Source organism: Polypterus senegalus, chromosome 10 (assembly GCF_016835505.1).
Source record: "Polypterus senegalus isolate Bchr_013 chromosome 10, ASM1683550v1, whole genome shotgun sequence".
Lineage (NCBI taxonomy): Eukaryota > Metazoa > Chordata > Cladistia > Polypteriformes > Polypteridae > Polypterus > Polypterus senegalus.
In genome coordinates, this window is record NC_053163.1 from 22,959,723 (window position 1) to 22,973,512 (window position 13,790).

The 13,790-nt window shown below is 41.3% G+C and overlaps 1 protein-coding gene across 1 annotated transcript; it reads right to left on the minus strand.

Annotated features, from left to right (window-relative positions):
• Positions 1–222: 222 nt before the first annotated feature.
• On the minus strand, positions 223–12,835 carry LOC120538132 (E3 ubiquitin/ISG15 ligase TRIM25-like). Its single transcript, XM_039767566.1, has 6 exons — positions 12,269–12,835; positions 10,560–10,655; positions 4,358–4,591; positions 4,113–4,269; positions 3,916–3,984; positions 223–785 (listed from the first exon to the last, which is right to left on the minus strand). The coding sequence occupies exons 1-6, from the start codon at positions 12,833–12,835 to the stop codon at positions 223–225; spliced, it is 1,686 nt and encodes a 561-aa protein (XP_039623500.1).
• Between the last annotated feature and the right edge of the window lie 955 nt (positions 12,836–13,790).

The window sequence follows — 13,790 nt, forward strand, 5'->3', positions numbered from 1 at the left end:
ACCAAAGTGAATAAACAGAAAGTTTTTATTCTGTTTTTAATGTGAAGGTAAAGGCCATGGCACCAAGTCAAGACATTTCTTTGGTTTTATTATCTTGCCACCAAGTGGGCTTTACATTCAGTGAGATGCCATTTATTAATTTACTTCCCACAAGTTCTTTCTGCCCCCCCATCCCACCAAAAGTGACTTTCTCACCTACATAGCATTTGTGTTGCAGGATTCTTATATGTGAGACAAGACATCGATTGCAGGTCTTTGATTGAGCTGGCAGATTGTGGCACTGGAGTCGTACAAAAAGAGACAAAAGCCAGGATAAAGGGGCTTAAGAAAAGAGGTCTTGAACTTGTATAGGAGAGTCATTGTGTCTGAGACGCTATAAAATGAGAGGGTGCCTGCAGCCCAGTCCAGATACACTCCTATGGTGCTGCAGCTGGGGGCTTTGATGTCGGTCTTCTTGTTGTTGTGTCTCACCGAGTAACTGTAGCTGGAGCAGCACAACATCCAGGACTTTTTGTTATAGCCAAGTCGGGAGTCCTGCTCCATACCTTTTCTTTTGATTCTCTTGTACGTGATTCCTATCTCTGCTGCTCCACTCCACTCCACCTCCCAGTAGCAGCGGCACCCAGACAGGCCCTCTCTGCACAGAACTTGATCCCAAAACTCAAAGCGGTCAGGGTGATCGGGGTAGGAATGGGTGTCAGAACTCCTGGAAACTTTTGTGTTGTCTTCAGACAAGTAAAGCCCTTTATATGCTGTGTTGGGGTCCAGTGTGAGCTGGCAGGTATCTAAATACAATAAAGCAAAGACAAGAAGTAAAGAGAAAGTCAGAAGGGTTCTCATGTATACTCTTTACATTTTTACTTCAGTAAATGGATAACTTCATCTTTGTAATGTTAATGCTAAACAATACTGAATATTGAGCATAGTTTTTCTTGTGAAATTGCACTTACAAAGTTTCACTTGTGTTTTTGATTTCTCCAGTGCCTTCAATACCAACCAGCCATCCCTGTTAAGGGGAAAACTCAGAGATATGCAGATGTGGTATCCTGGGTAATGACCCCAGTTTGTGAGACTCAAGGACTGTGTGAGCAACACTGGAGCACCACAAGGAACAGGTCTGTCTACTTTTCTCTTCATATAACAGCAGGTCATGACACTTGCAGAAATTCTCAGATGATTCTGCACTTATGGGGTGTATTGATAAAGGGGATGAGTCAAGTGGAGAACATTGAGAACTGTCTGTAACTTAACATTAGCTAAACCAAGGAAATGCTTATTAACTTTCATCACACCAAAGAGCCTCTTTGTCCAGTCACTATTCAGGGAGTGGATTTTGAGGTGGTCCACTCCTACAAGAACTTGGGGCTCCACATTAAAGACAGGTTGGTCTGGTCTCGTAAAACAGAGGAACTATAGAAAGAAAGGGCAGAGCAGGGTCTTTTTTCTTGGGAGACTCTGTTCCTTTAATGTGAGTAGTGACATCCTGCACACTTTCTACAACTCTGTGTTGGGCAGTTGGTGTTCTGTGCTGTGGTGTGCTGGGCCAGTAATCTCACTTTCAATACCGGCCCACCAGATCACAAAGGTAATTAAAAAGTGCAGGCTCGGTTATGAACACACTCTGGACTCCCTGGAGGTCGAGGTAAATCGCAAAGGAAGAAATTAACAAATTAAAATATGTTGTGTGCCATTATGAACAATGCCGCATATCTTCTTGCTGGCACATCAACACTGAGGACTTTCATTCAACAAATTAATTTGCAGAGCTGTATCAAGAAACACGACTGGGGCTCCGTTATGCCAACAGCCATACGTGTGCATAATGCCTCACTGGGATTGTGACAGCCTGTCAAATTTTTCTTTTTAATTTTCTTACTTTTTAGTTGTTCTGGTGTGTGTTCAGACTATAGTGTATGTGTTTATGCATGTATTTATGGATGGATGTACGTATACATTTAATGAGCTTTTGTAAAATGCTAAATCAATCTGTGTGTGTTTCCCAGGGCTAAGTCAGAGTCGCCTAGTCACTGCAACCCTAATGGACATTTAAAGGACATTTGAGGCCATTATGTACAGTCTGACCTCAGGAGATTCAGAGAGCACTCCAGGCTCAACACTAATTGAAGTATAGAAGATCCTCCATCCAGAAGTAAAAGTTTAGCTGGTAGGAGGAAGAAAGGCCAGAATAAACCAACAACACAAGATATTGAAAACAAAGCGCCGTGAAGGTGGGCAAATGCAATCAACACCAAGTCACAGAGATGCATGGTCTGTGTAGTTAGGCTAAGTGGGGCATTCAGGGCTTTACTTTCTGTTGGTTTATTCCAATACTTTAATCTTCCTGTGTTTCTGGTCATTATTAATAAAACACAATTTTTAAATATTGTGGTCTCTTGATGTTCCTGAATTCAAAAACAGCTCAAGAGTTTCTCTAGTGTTAACAATGTTGGAATTCAGTTTCCCACAGATGGACATGTATGGTTCATTGCTAGCTTTAACTTGGTGTGCCCTTTGATGGACTTGCACCCCGTCCTCACCTTGTTCTGGCCTTGTGCGTGGATACTCTAATTGAGTCCAGAAAATTAATCTATCAATTTAATAAAGTGGAACAGGGAAGGTAAAAGTCTCTATGTGTCTCTTTGAGATTTGCTAGTCCAAAAAAAATGTGTCAAAGTGTTCCGATTTTATAATACATGAATACAAAATATAAACTAAATACTTCATAAAATGTCACTTCTAATTAAACATGTATTCTGTTTTTCACAGGATTATCTACTGTATGCAATTAAGTTACATTAAATTAAGTTAAATTAAATTACTGTATGCATCCACTTAACAGTGTCGTCTCCAGACAGAGGAGTAGCTTCAGTGACAGACTTTTGTCACCGTCCTGCTCCACTGACAGACTGAGGAGATTGTTCCTCCCTCACACTATGCGACTCTTCAGTTCCACCCGGGGGAGTAAATGCTAACATTACTCAAAGTTATTGTCTGCTTTTTTTAATTTTTTTTTCCCATTTTTATTACTATTTAATTTAATGTTGTTTCTTTGTATTAGTATACTTGTGAATTTCCCCTTGGGATTAATAAAGTATGTGTCTGTCTGTCTGTCTGTCTGTCTGTCTGTCTGTCTGTCTGTCTGTCTGTCTGTCTGTCTGTCTATCTATCTATCTATCTATCTATCTATCTATCTATCTACTCCTGCTTGTTTTGCATTGGAAAAATAAAATCGGTTGTAATTCTTCTCTGTAGTCTTTGTTCTCCAGTTAACATTAAAGACAATTTAACCTTAATCTTGTGGCCACCATTTATTCAAGATATGGAGCCAATACAGGGCGCATTTCAAGGCAGAGAAGCGTTTCTCCATTGCCCTGTTACATTTTAATCACCTATGTCAGCCTCCATTAATCTATGCAGTTTTTAAGCTATGGAACTCTATTGGGATTGCAACACTTAGAGGTCTCCATATTGATAAAATATTTGCATCCTTTGAACTATTAGGTTCTATATTTAAACTTTCAAATGCAAATGTTTCCTTCTATATACAAATTAGAAATGAGTTTTCCAATTTCTCACACTTTTCACTGATTTTAATTCCTAAAGTGATACAGCTGGTGTGGATGAAGATTCAGGCAGAATCTCCAAACCTTATAAAAATGTCCAAGATATTTAGCCTTCAATATGCTCCAAGAGTAGTATAATTTGTGTAAACATTTTTCAACAGTGAATCAACTTGCTTCCTTCCAGCATCCCAAAGACATGCAGGTTAGTGATCATAGGGTTAGGGAGAGAAAGCTGAAGAACCCAACTATTTTACAAAGTTAATTCTTTTATTTTAAGAAATTAATTAGGGAACCAGAAAGGTAATTAGATAACAGTATATACAGGAAAAGTAAAAAAAAGAATTGACCTTACATTTTAAAAAATCTTCTCTACTATTTGGTTCTGGGTAGTGCATTGTTGCAGCTGGAGCATTGTTTACTACTTTAAAGACAAAAAGATACATTTGATGAATGTTCATAATTTTAACAGAAAAGAATTGTAAGAAATTAGCATGTCAAAATCATCATTTTAGAGTCCACTGTGGGGACATCTGGACATAACACCCTTACCAGCTTCAGAAATGTCCACAAATTCCAATTTGCAGATGTCCTCCAGGTGTTCTATGAAACGCAACAGCTCTTTTCTTAGAGCCTCTGAAGGGAAATCTGTATTTATTACCATATTCGTCATGTCTTCATTAGGAAGAAGACACAGAAACGAGTAAACCTATGAAGAAAGTACTAATGTAAAGCAAATCGTCACTTGAAATGAAAACTGAAAGTGACAGACTCACCGAGCTGCAGCAGTACTGTACCTGTAGAAAATGGATGTGGTCGTCAGTCTCCGACAGTTGACTTAACTCGGCATCTCTCGCCTCCAGAACTTTGATCTCCTTCTTCAGCTGCTCCACAACACATTCTGCTTTCTCAGTTTCTCTCTTCTCCTGGCACCTGATTAGTTCAGTCACTTTCTTGTAGGTTTTCTCGATGGAGGTGTACAGATCTATAAATACTGTTGCACTCTCCTGGAGTTCCCTCTCTGTAGATAACTAATGAGCAGAAAGAATGATTCAGGCACTCTGGGATCTCATTTATATGGGTTATGTTTCAGACTGCACTTTATGAGGGAATGAAACTCGTCTGAGGAATCACAAACAGATGTGACACCAACTGTCCCAAACATTATGGTGCCCAGGAACGGGAGACCATGTAGAAAAATTGTTCTGTGATCGGAATGTATGCAAAATCCCCTTAAATTAAGTCTTCACTGTGCACTTTAATCAATTTCTGGTTTGATTTGTAATTTTTACTGTGGAGTAGAGAATTAAATCAACGAAATTTGTCCCAAATATTATGGAGGGCACTGTATGAATGTGTTGTTGAGCCCCAAAAGTGACATCCATTGTTTTCTAAAATCACACCATATTCCATGAAAATAATCTCTTGAATTATTACTAAAAGTTATCAAAAAACACTCTGAAGAGACATTAACTCAAGTTACAGCTCTGCAGTGTGCACTTATGAAATTTAACATATGATACTTATTATTTACCAGTAACAGCGCAGAATACACTTGACTGGATCATTCATAGTTTTCATCCTCTTTCTCTGTACATTTAGCATTCGTTTGCTCAGAGGTTGATGCACTTGCTGCTTCCTGAGCAGCTCTTCTTTCTCCACCCTAGCGGCCCGCTTCTTCTCTTCTTTCATCTACATCTTTTCACGTTAAAACTCATCAAGTCAGTGTTTGCGTTGTAATTACTTGGTACGTTTTCCTTAATTTTTTTTACTTACGCTGGCACTTAAGTCTTCAGTCTGCCTCAAGAATAATTTAAGAGTTAGAGGAAGTAACAGCAAAGGTGGTAGGGATGAGAATTCAATCATCACCCCGAAAGCAGATAGTACTGTAGACGTCACGTAGTATATGTGTACCAAATTCCAGGTCAATAGGTCAAACGGTTTGCCACAGTAGCGTATTATATATAAAAACTAGCTGTGTACACCCGTGCTGTAAAAATCCTGGGCTCCTAGAAACTATTGAAATCGTGCTCACACCCCTTGTCTATCAGCGGCTAAGCGAACTTCTCTCTCCTCTGAGGTTTCATTTTGCTGATATGCTCGCCTGGCTTTTGTATTAAGCGAGTTTGTCTTTCCTCAGCAGTTTTTGGCGACAGAGTTGCTTTCTTTCAGCTTCATGCTGTAGCCTCGCACTTCTCTCTTCTTCCAACTCATTAACTTGGGACCGCCTTGCCAGCTCTTTGAGCTTCATTGCTGTAGCCTCACACTTCTGGGCTGGACAAGCAGACACACGCACTTCCATGTGTAGACATTTATATATAAGATATACACATTCCATCCATCCATCCATCCTTATCCAACCCGCTATATCCTAACTACACGGCGGTCTGCTGGAGCCAATCCCAGCCAACACAGGGCACAAGACAAGAAACAAACCCTGGGCAGGCCGCCAGCCCACCGCAGACATACTTTCTTTTTTACATTCTTTTTTCTTTAATTAAAAAAGCAACAACTGAACAGCAACTGTAGAGTAAAGACATGAATAAATGTCACCAGTTTCACACTCTCTGATCAAATTGAGGACAAACAGTCTGGGTGGTGGAATCATCACTAATGGTGGTAAAGAAGAGGCGCTGGGTTCTTTAAATTACATTCCTGGAGCAGACATGTTGTTTGGACTGGCAGATATCACATAGCTCCTCTGAATGTTACTCTCAAATAAAACTTAGGAGGCGAGTCTTACAAGTATATCTGATCTAAAGGTGTGTGGGGTAGGGGTTTGTGCCCCTCGGAGATTTGAGCAAGTCACATCAAAGAGCTTAATTGGGGTTTCGCTTAAGTCACAAATATCAGTCAGACTGAACAGTGCCTACAGGAAAAATGTACTGGTTAAAGGTTGTTCTTTCATGGCTCATTTATGTTTCATATAAGAATCAACTTTGTCACAGATGTTTCTCTTAAAATTCATTAGAATCAGCTGAGGCAAAACAAGACAAAATTGAGAATTTAGTTTGAAAAGCATGTAACATTTTGCGGGGCCTCTTTCTAGTCTTACTTTAACCTATTTTAAGACTCCATATCTTTTACTTATTATTGGACTGATGCCTTTATCTAAGACCATTTACAACATCTGAGATGTGATTGGTTACATTTCTTTTGTTTTTTTCCAATTGGAGCTCAGGAGATGACGTAACTTTTTCATGGCTATTTGGTGTCAGAAGTGGGATTTGAAAGCACAACTTCAGAGTTCAGAGTCTTAAATGCCTTTTTTGCTAGAATGAGTGGAACACAGCAATTTACAGTACATCAGAGCAACTATTAGTATTATATATATATAACTCGGAGTCCTGTCACGTGCAAAGGTTCGCTGATGACACTGTTATTGTGGGCTGCTTAAGGAGTGGGCAGGAGGAGGAGTACAGAAAGTTATCAAAGACTTTGTTAAATGGTGCGACTCAAACCACTTACACCTTAACACCAGCAAGACCAAGGAGCTGGTGGTGGATTGTAGGAGGCCCAGGCCCCTCATGGACCCTGTGATCATCAGAGGTGACTGTGTGCAGAGGGTGCAGACCTATAAATATCTGGGAGTGCAGCTGGATGACAAATTGGACTGGACTGCCAATACTGATGCTCTATGTAAGAAAGCTCAGAGCAGACTTTACTTTCTGAGAAGGTTGGCATCCTTCAACATCTGCAGTAAGATGCTGCAGATGTTCTACCAGACGGTTGTGGCGAGTGCCCACTTCTACGCGGTGGTGTGCTGGGGTGGCAGCATAAAGATGAAAGACGCCTCACGCCTGGACAAACTTGTTAAGAAGGCAGGCTCCATTTTAGGATTAAAGTTGGACAGTTTAACATCTGTGGCAGAGCGACGGGCACTAAGCAAACTCCTGTCAATCATGAAGAATCCATTGCATCCACTTAACAGGATCATCTCCAGGCAGAGGAGTAGCTTCAGTGACAGACTTTTGTCACCGTCCTGTTCCACTGACAGACTGAGGAGATTGTTCCTCCCCCACACTATACGACTCTTCAATTCCACCCGGGGGAGTAAATGCGAACATTAATTTTATTTTAATTCTTTTCATTTTTATTACTATTTAATTTAATATTGTTTCTTTGTATCAGTATACTGCTGCTGGATTATGTGAATTTCCCCTTGGGATTAATAAAGTATCTCTATCTATCTATCTATCTATCTATCTATCTATCTATCTATCTATCTATCTATCTATCTATCTATCTATCTATCTATCTATCTATCTATCTATCTATCTATCTATCTATCTATCTATCTATCTATCTATCTATCTATCTATCTATTCAGACACAAGGACTACAGCTTTGTAATCATAGTAAAACGTTTTGTTAACACAAATAACTCTCCATACATTTTACCACCTGTTACACAGCACACATTACAAATAAATTTTTGCAAAAAAAAAAAATCGATGAGTCCACTGTGTGGCTGTTTGCTGCTATCTCTGCTGAAACTCAAGAGGAGACCCTCATGAAAATACTGGGGGTATTTTGTCTCAGGGGAAAAATCGGAGAAGCATGAGACAAAATAACTTGTCTCCGTTTAATTTCTATCTGATCTCATTGTTGTCTATGAGAAATCAAAAAGATATTAAGGAGATCTTTTTTTTTTATTTTTCTTTCCTATGGGTGACGGGGTAACGTGAGGGTATCTTGGGATGATAAGGAGCTAGCGTCCAACGACCAGGGGCTTACACCCCTTAAGCAAAAAATTACACCACTGTCTTGCAGGTCGAGAGAGGCTACAATTTGGTCCATTGTGCAAACAAAAATAATGTTGTGAATGGTGCCATGTTGTACCCAAAACAGAATAACGTGTGTTGTGTGGTAATTAAGGAGTTAATGGGTTGCTTCATAGATCCAGCATCATGGTTTCAAATCTTGGGCCTGGTTGTTGAGGTCTGTGTGAAGCTGGCACACACTCTCGCAGAATACTGGCTTTCCTCCCACATCACCATGGATGTACAGGTAAAGTTAATTAGTGATTTCAAATTAGCCACAGTGTAGAGGGTCTGGGCCTTGAAGTGGGCTGGTGTCTTGTTCAGGACTTGTTGGTAGCTTTGATGGGAAAGGCTATTGCCCTCCTGCAACCCTAAAATACATTAAAGTAGTATCACACCCAAAAATAATATGTTTGCGTTTGTTACCGACTATGGTTTGTAATGATGGCGTAGAACATTTTTAATTGTCATGTTTTCATTGACATAACAAAGTTTCTGCTAGAATGGGAGTCTATGGTGACCAACTTTGGGACACAACAAACAATATAAAAATATCTGTTGTATAATCTACATGCCAAGTCTTCCAATTGTATGATCATAACAGGCCAAACACATGCATTGTTTTTTGATAAAATATTTTTAAAATAAATACTTCTACAAATTCCAAGCTGTGCACATGGAGGAAACACATTTGAGCTTTTAAAGTGAAGACCCACCTCTTCCCCTTCAATTATTGGTCTAGAGTCCTGTCATCAAATCAGACTCTTGGGACTGTGTAAACACATTTTCTCTGTGTGCACTACTCTGTTTGTCCAGAAGAATTTATTTCACAATATTTTATAAAAGACTGCATGCATTGTGCACACCTCGAGTATACGACTGATTATTCTCAGGCCGAATCTGTCAAATGATTTGTTGACAAATACTGCGGATCAATCAATCACTCATATTACTATTAAAAGCATAACTCTTGAAAGCTCTCCCCATGGGCTCACCACCTATGGTAGGGGCCAAGGAGGTTGGGTGCAGTGTGAGTTGGGTGGTGGCCGAAGGCGGGGACCTTGGCGGTCTGATCCTCGGCTACAGAAACTGGCTCTTGGGACGTGGAATGTCACCTCTCTGAAGGGAAGGAGCCTGAGCTAGTGCGCGAGGTCGAGAGGTTCCGGCTAGATATAGTCGGACTCACCTCGACGCACAGCTTGGACTCTGGAACCAATCTCCTTGAGAGGGGCTGGACTCTCTACCACTCTGGAGTTGCCCCCGGTGAGGCGCCGAGCAGGTGTGGGCATACTTATTGCCCCCCGATTGGAGCCTGTGCATTGGGGTTTACCCCGGTGGACGAGAGGGTGGCCTCCCTCCGCCTTCGGGTGGGGGGAAGGGTCCTGACTGTTGTTTGTGCATATGTGCCGAACAGCAGTTTGGAGTATCCACCCTTTTTGGAGTCTCTGGAGGGGTTGCTAGAGGGCATATCTTCTCGGGATTCCCTCGTTTTGCTGGGAGACTTCAATGCTCACGTGGGCAATGACAGTGAGACCTGGAAGGGCGTGATTGGGAGGAATGGCCCCCCCGATCTGAACCGAGCGGTGTTTTGTTATTGGACTTCTGTGCTCGTCATGGATTGTCCATAACGAACACCATGTTCAAGCATAAGGGTGTTCATATGTGCACTTGGCACCAGGACACCCTAGGCCTCAGGTCGATGATCGACTTTGTGGTTGTGTCGTCGGACTTGCGGCCATATGTCTTGGACACTCGGGTGAAGAGAGGGGCGGAGCTGTCAACTGATCACCACCTGGTGGTGAGTTGGCTTCGATGGTGGGGGAAGATGCCGGTCAGACCTGGTAGGCCCAAACGTGTTGTGTGTCAAATCAGACTCTTGGGACTGTGTGAACACATTTTCTCTGTGTGCACTACTCTGTTTGTCCAGAAGAATTTATTTCACAATATTTTATAAAAGACTGCATGCATTGTGCACACCTCGAGTATATGACTGATTATTCTCAGGCCGAATCTGTCAAATGATTTGTTGACAAATACTGCGGATCAATCAATCACTCATATTACTATTAAAAGCATATCTCTTGAAAGCTGGTGTTTAATGGCACAAACATTTTTGAATAATCAATGATCAAATATTCGTCAATATTGTAAGATGAAGGAAAAATGAAACCAAACTAAAACACAATAGTCAGGTGGATGCTCTTGTCTTTCTTCTTTTTTTACACCAACTACCCACCTTAAGGTGAATCATGTTTTGCTGAACCTCTTCCAGTTTTTTACGTTTTTCCTCTATCCGTCTCTGGATTTCTGTCAGCATCACTCCTAACTGGATCTGTTGGATTAATTACAGTATTTCAAGAGACCATGTACTGTATAGTATTCAATAAAATAATTTTTTTATAAGAGCTTGGATATTAAAGAGACATTATTTGAGCTCTCTTTGAACTGAGTAATGCATGTGCGTTGGAGGATCTCCTCACAAGTGCCATCGAATTATGTGATAACCTGATAGGGGGAGAGGGGGCACTGTTGCAAACATTCTTTTCTCTCACCCCACAGCACAGAGAAACTGTCCAATGAGGGTACTTAGCTCCGCCTCTTCCAGTTTGTGCATTATAAGAGGCTGGACACCCCAGAAGGAAGCATCATTTGTAATAAGAATGACCCGCTGGACAGAGCTCCAGTGATTGATCCCTTATTCGGCGGCCAAGAGCCAAAAAAGCGCGATTTTGTGCTTGGACTTCTGTTATTAAACAGGTCGACCCGGTTGGTGTCCCAGTTCTTCATTTGTGCGGCAACCTATCCTTCCTACACAGGGCCACAACAGATTATAATTTATAGGTGATTATAGTGGTTTTGCATTGACCAGTTTGGGAATGGGGTGAGTTATAGCAGATGAACTGGATGTGATTAATTCAAATTTGAATTGTGATTGTTATTTGTTCATTGCCCAATACTGATGCCCCTAGTAATATGGGAATTGCTTAGCAAACAAAGTTTATTCTAACATAGCTCAATATTTGTCTTGGGAGTCTGTGAACAGAATACTACAATCCTTTGGAATTCTGATTTTTACAAAATAAACCTCAATAAAATAAAAGGTAGTAAGTATAAAAATTTGAAGTGTGCTTTTATTATGGTAACATATACTGTAATTTGAAAGTCACATGCAGTTTTGATTCTCCTGAGCTAATAACACGGAAATCATTCTTATTTCAAAATTATAAATACAGAGTAAAGGATAACTGATGGTTTCTTTTGTTCACTGTTTTGTAAAGCAATCCATTAATAAAAACATAACCAGTAAAGTAATGATTGGGAGCAGAGCTTGTAGCATGTAGTTGTGAAGATGGTGTGACAGACGGCCATGGTCATTGTCTGGTCCGGACACCAATTGGATGGAAGGACCAGAGGGGAGAACGGTTATGGGGCACTACCTCCCATGGGACACTAGAGGGCAGCCCTCCTGGGTGCCTGTGGCACAATGGATTTCCACTGGGCATCTGCAGAGCCCTATAGAGGATTTCCACCACACCTGGGAGTGATTCTAGATAATCCTGATGAACCACCTGGAGCACTCCAAGGTGCTGAATAAAAGGAGCTGCCTCACTCCATTTAGAGAGCCAGAGTTGGGAGGAGGAAGACGATGCTTGCTGGGAGAGGATTGGAGGTGGAGAAGAGAGAAAGAAGGACTATGTTTGTAGTGCCTTGTTGTACTGTGCTGTGCTGTGGGGAGCAAAGAAAAAAAGTGTTCCACCGTAGGAATAAACGTGTGTGGCAATCTTGTGCCTGTCTGTGTCTGGGTTTGGGGAGTTGTATGTGCCCCAGTGGTCCACAATTCTTATATTATGGACTAATAGCATTTTGTAAGTACCAATAAAAATGCCAATGAAACTCTCCATAGAAAAAAGCCCTGTTGCTCAAGCCTCTGGTTTCACTCCCTACCTGTTTCCCAGCTCGCTCAGTCTCTGGCGTTGTGATGTCGTGACTCCGATGCTCACTGGTGATGCACAAGTAACAAATCCCAGTCAAGTCGGTCCTACAAAACAGCTGAACCACCTTCTGGTGTTTCAAGCAGATTTTCTGATGCAGATTTCCGGTTGGCTCCACCAGTACATGCCGTCTCAAAGCTTCTGACACTCTGTGAGACTGGATGTGAACGTTACAATAGGAGGCCAGGCAGGTAAGGCAGGACTTCACTGCCTTGAACTTTTTCCAGATGCAAAGATCACACTCCACATAAGTAGGTTCGGCACTTGGAATGGGATTCGACACCATCTTTATTTTCTCTAAAACATCAGCAAGCAAGGTGTTTCTACGCAGATCCGGCCTCGTGGTGAAGGTTGCTCGGCACTGGGGGCAGCTGTACACTCCCGTGAGGTCCCAGTAGTTCATTATGCAAGTCATGCAGTAGTTGTGCCCACATGGAGTAGAGACCGGCTCCTTCAGGATATCCAGACACACCGAACAGTTGAACTGATTGTTCGATGCTACTGAACTCCCTTCTGACATTGTGTTTTCACTGAAAGGACAAAAGAAGAGAGATTTGTAACAAAACTTCTCAGTTTGTGATAAGACGTTATTTGTGAAAATATGGCATGGTGGCTAACATGTTGGACTACTTTGTAAAATGTACGGTCACACCTGTACTTCCTTAGGAAACTGTTAATGTTCTCTGTGCTAATGTAGCCAAACACCTGCAGCGTGTAGAAGATGGAGGTCTAATCTATGTAAATAAATCTGTTTGTTTGTTCACTAATCACACAAAAATGGCTACACAATTTTCACAAAATTTTGCATGTACGTTGCTGTTTGTCCAGCTCAAAACAGAGGCTAAATGGTGTATCAGGGAGAGGAGTTGAATTGGGGGAAACCAATTCCTATCAGGCAAAACCAAAGCAGACATGGGGACTACAATTCCCATCAGGCAGCTGGAATGCACTAGGTCTGATGGGAGGACCTTTTTATCAGCACACACAGAGTTTTCTAATGGCAAAAGTTGGATCTCATCTATGACCACAGCTACAGCGATTCTCAGCTCATTCGGATAACAATTTAGTCAACTCTCTGGATTCCAGCTTTTGTCTAAGAGGGTGCCTTGTTGTCTCATTACAGGTTGTGTTTTGCCATTTTGAATTTCCAAAAGACAGTTTTCCCAACTTTTATTTTCACTTAGAAAGTATTTTTTTTATATTCGAATGTTTATTGATAAAATTAGAAATGGAAAAGGTACCCAACAATAATGGTTTATCTTTGGGCTTATAAGTGCTAGTGTGAAACGTGAACGTGGAAGTGTGCGCTGGTTTAATGAAATGATCATGGTGCAGTAATCGGCAGACACCAGCTTGGCTGTAAACAGAATTAAAGGGGAGCAGGTTGGTGCTAGAAAAGCTGTGTTTTGGTTTTGAGACACAAACTGGGAGTGAGCAATCTCCGATGGGAGAGGGAGTATGAAAAAAAAAGCTTT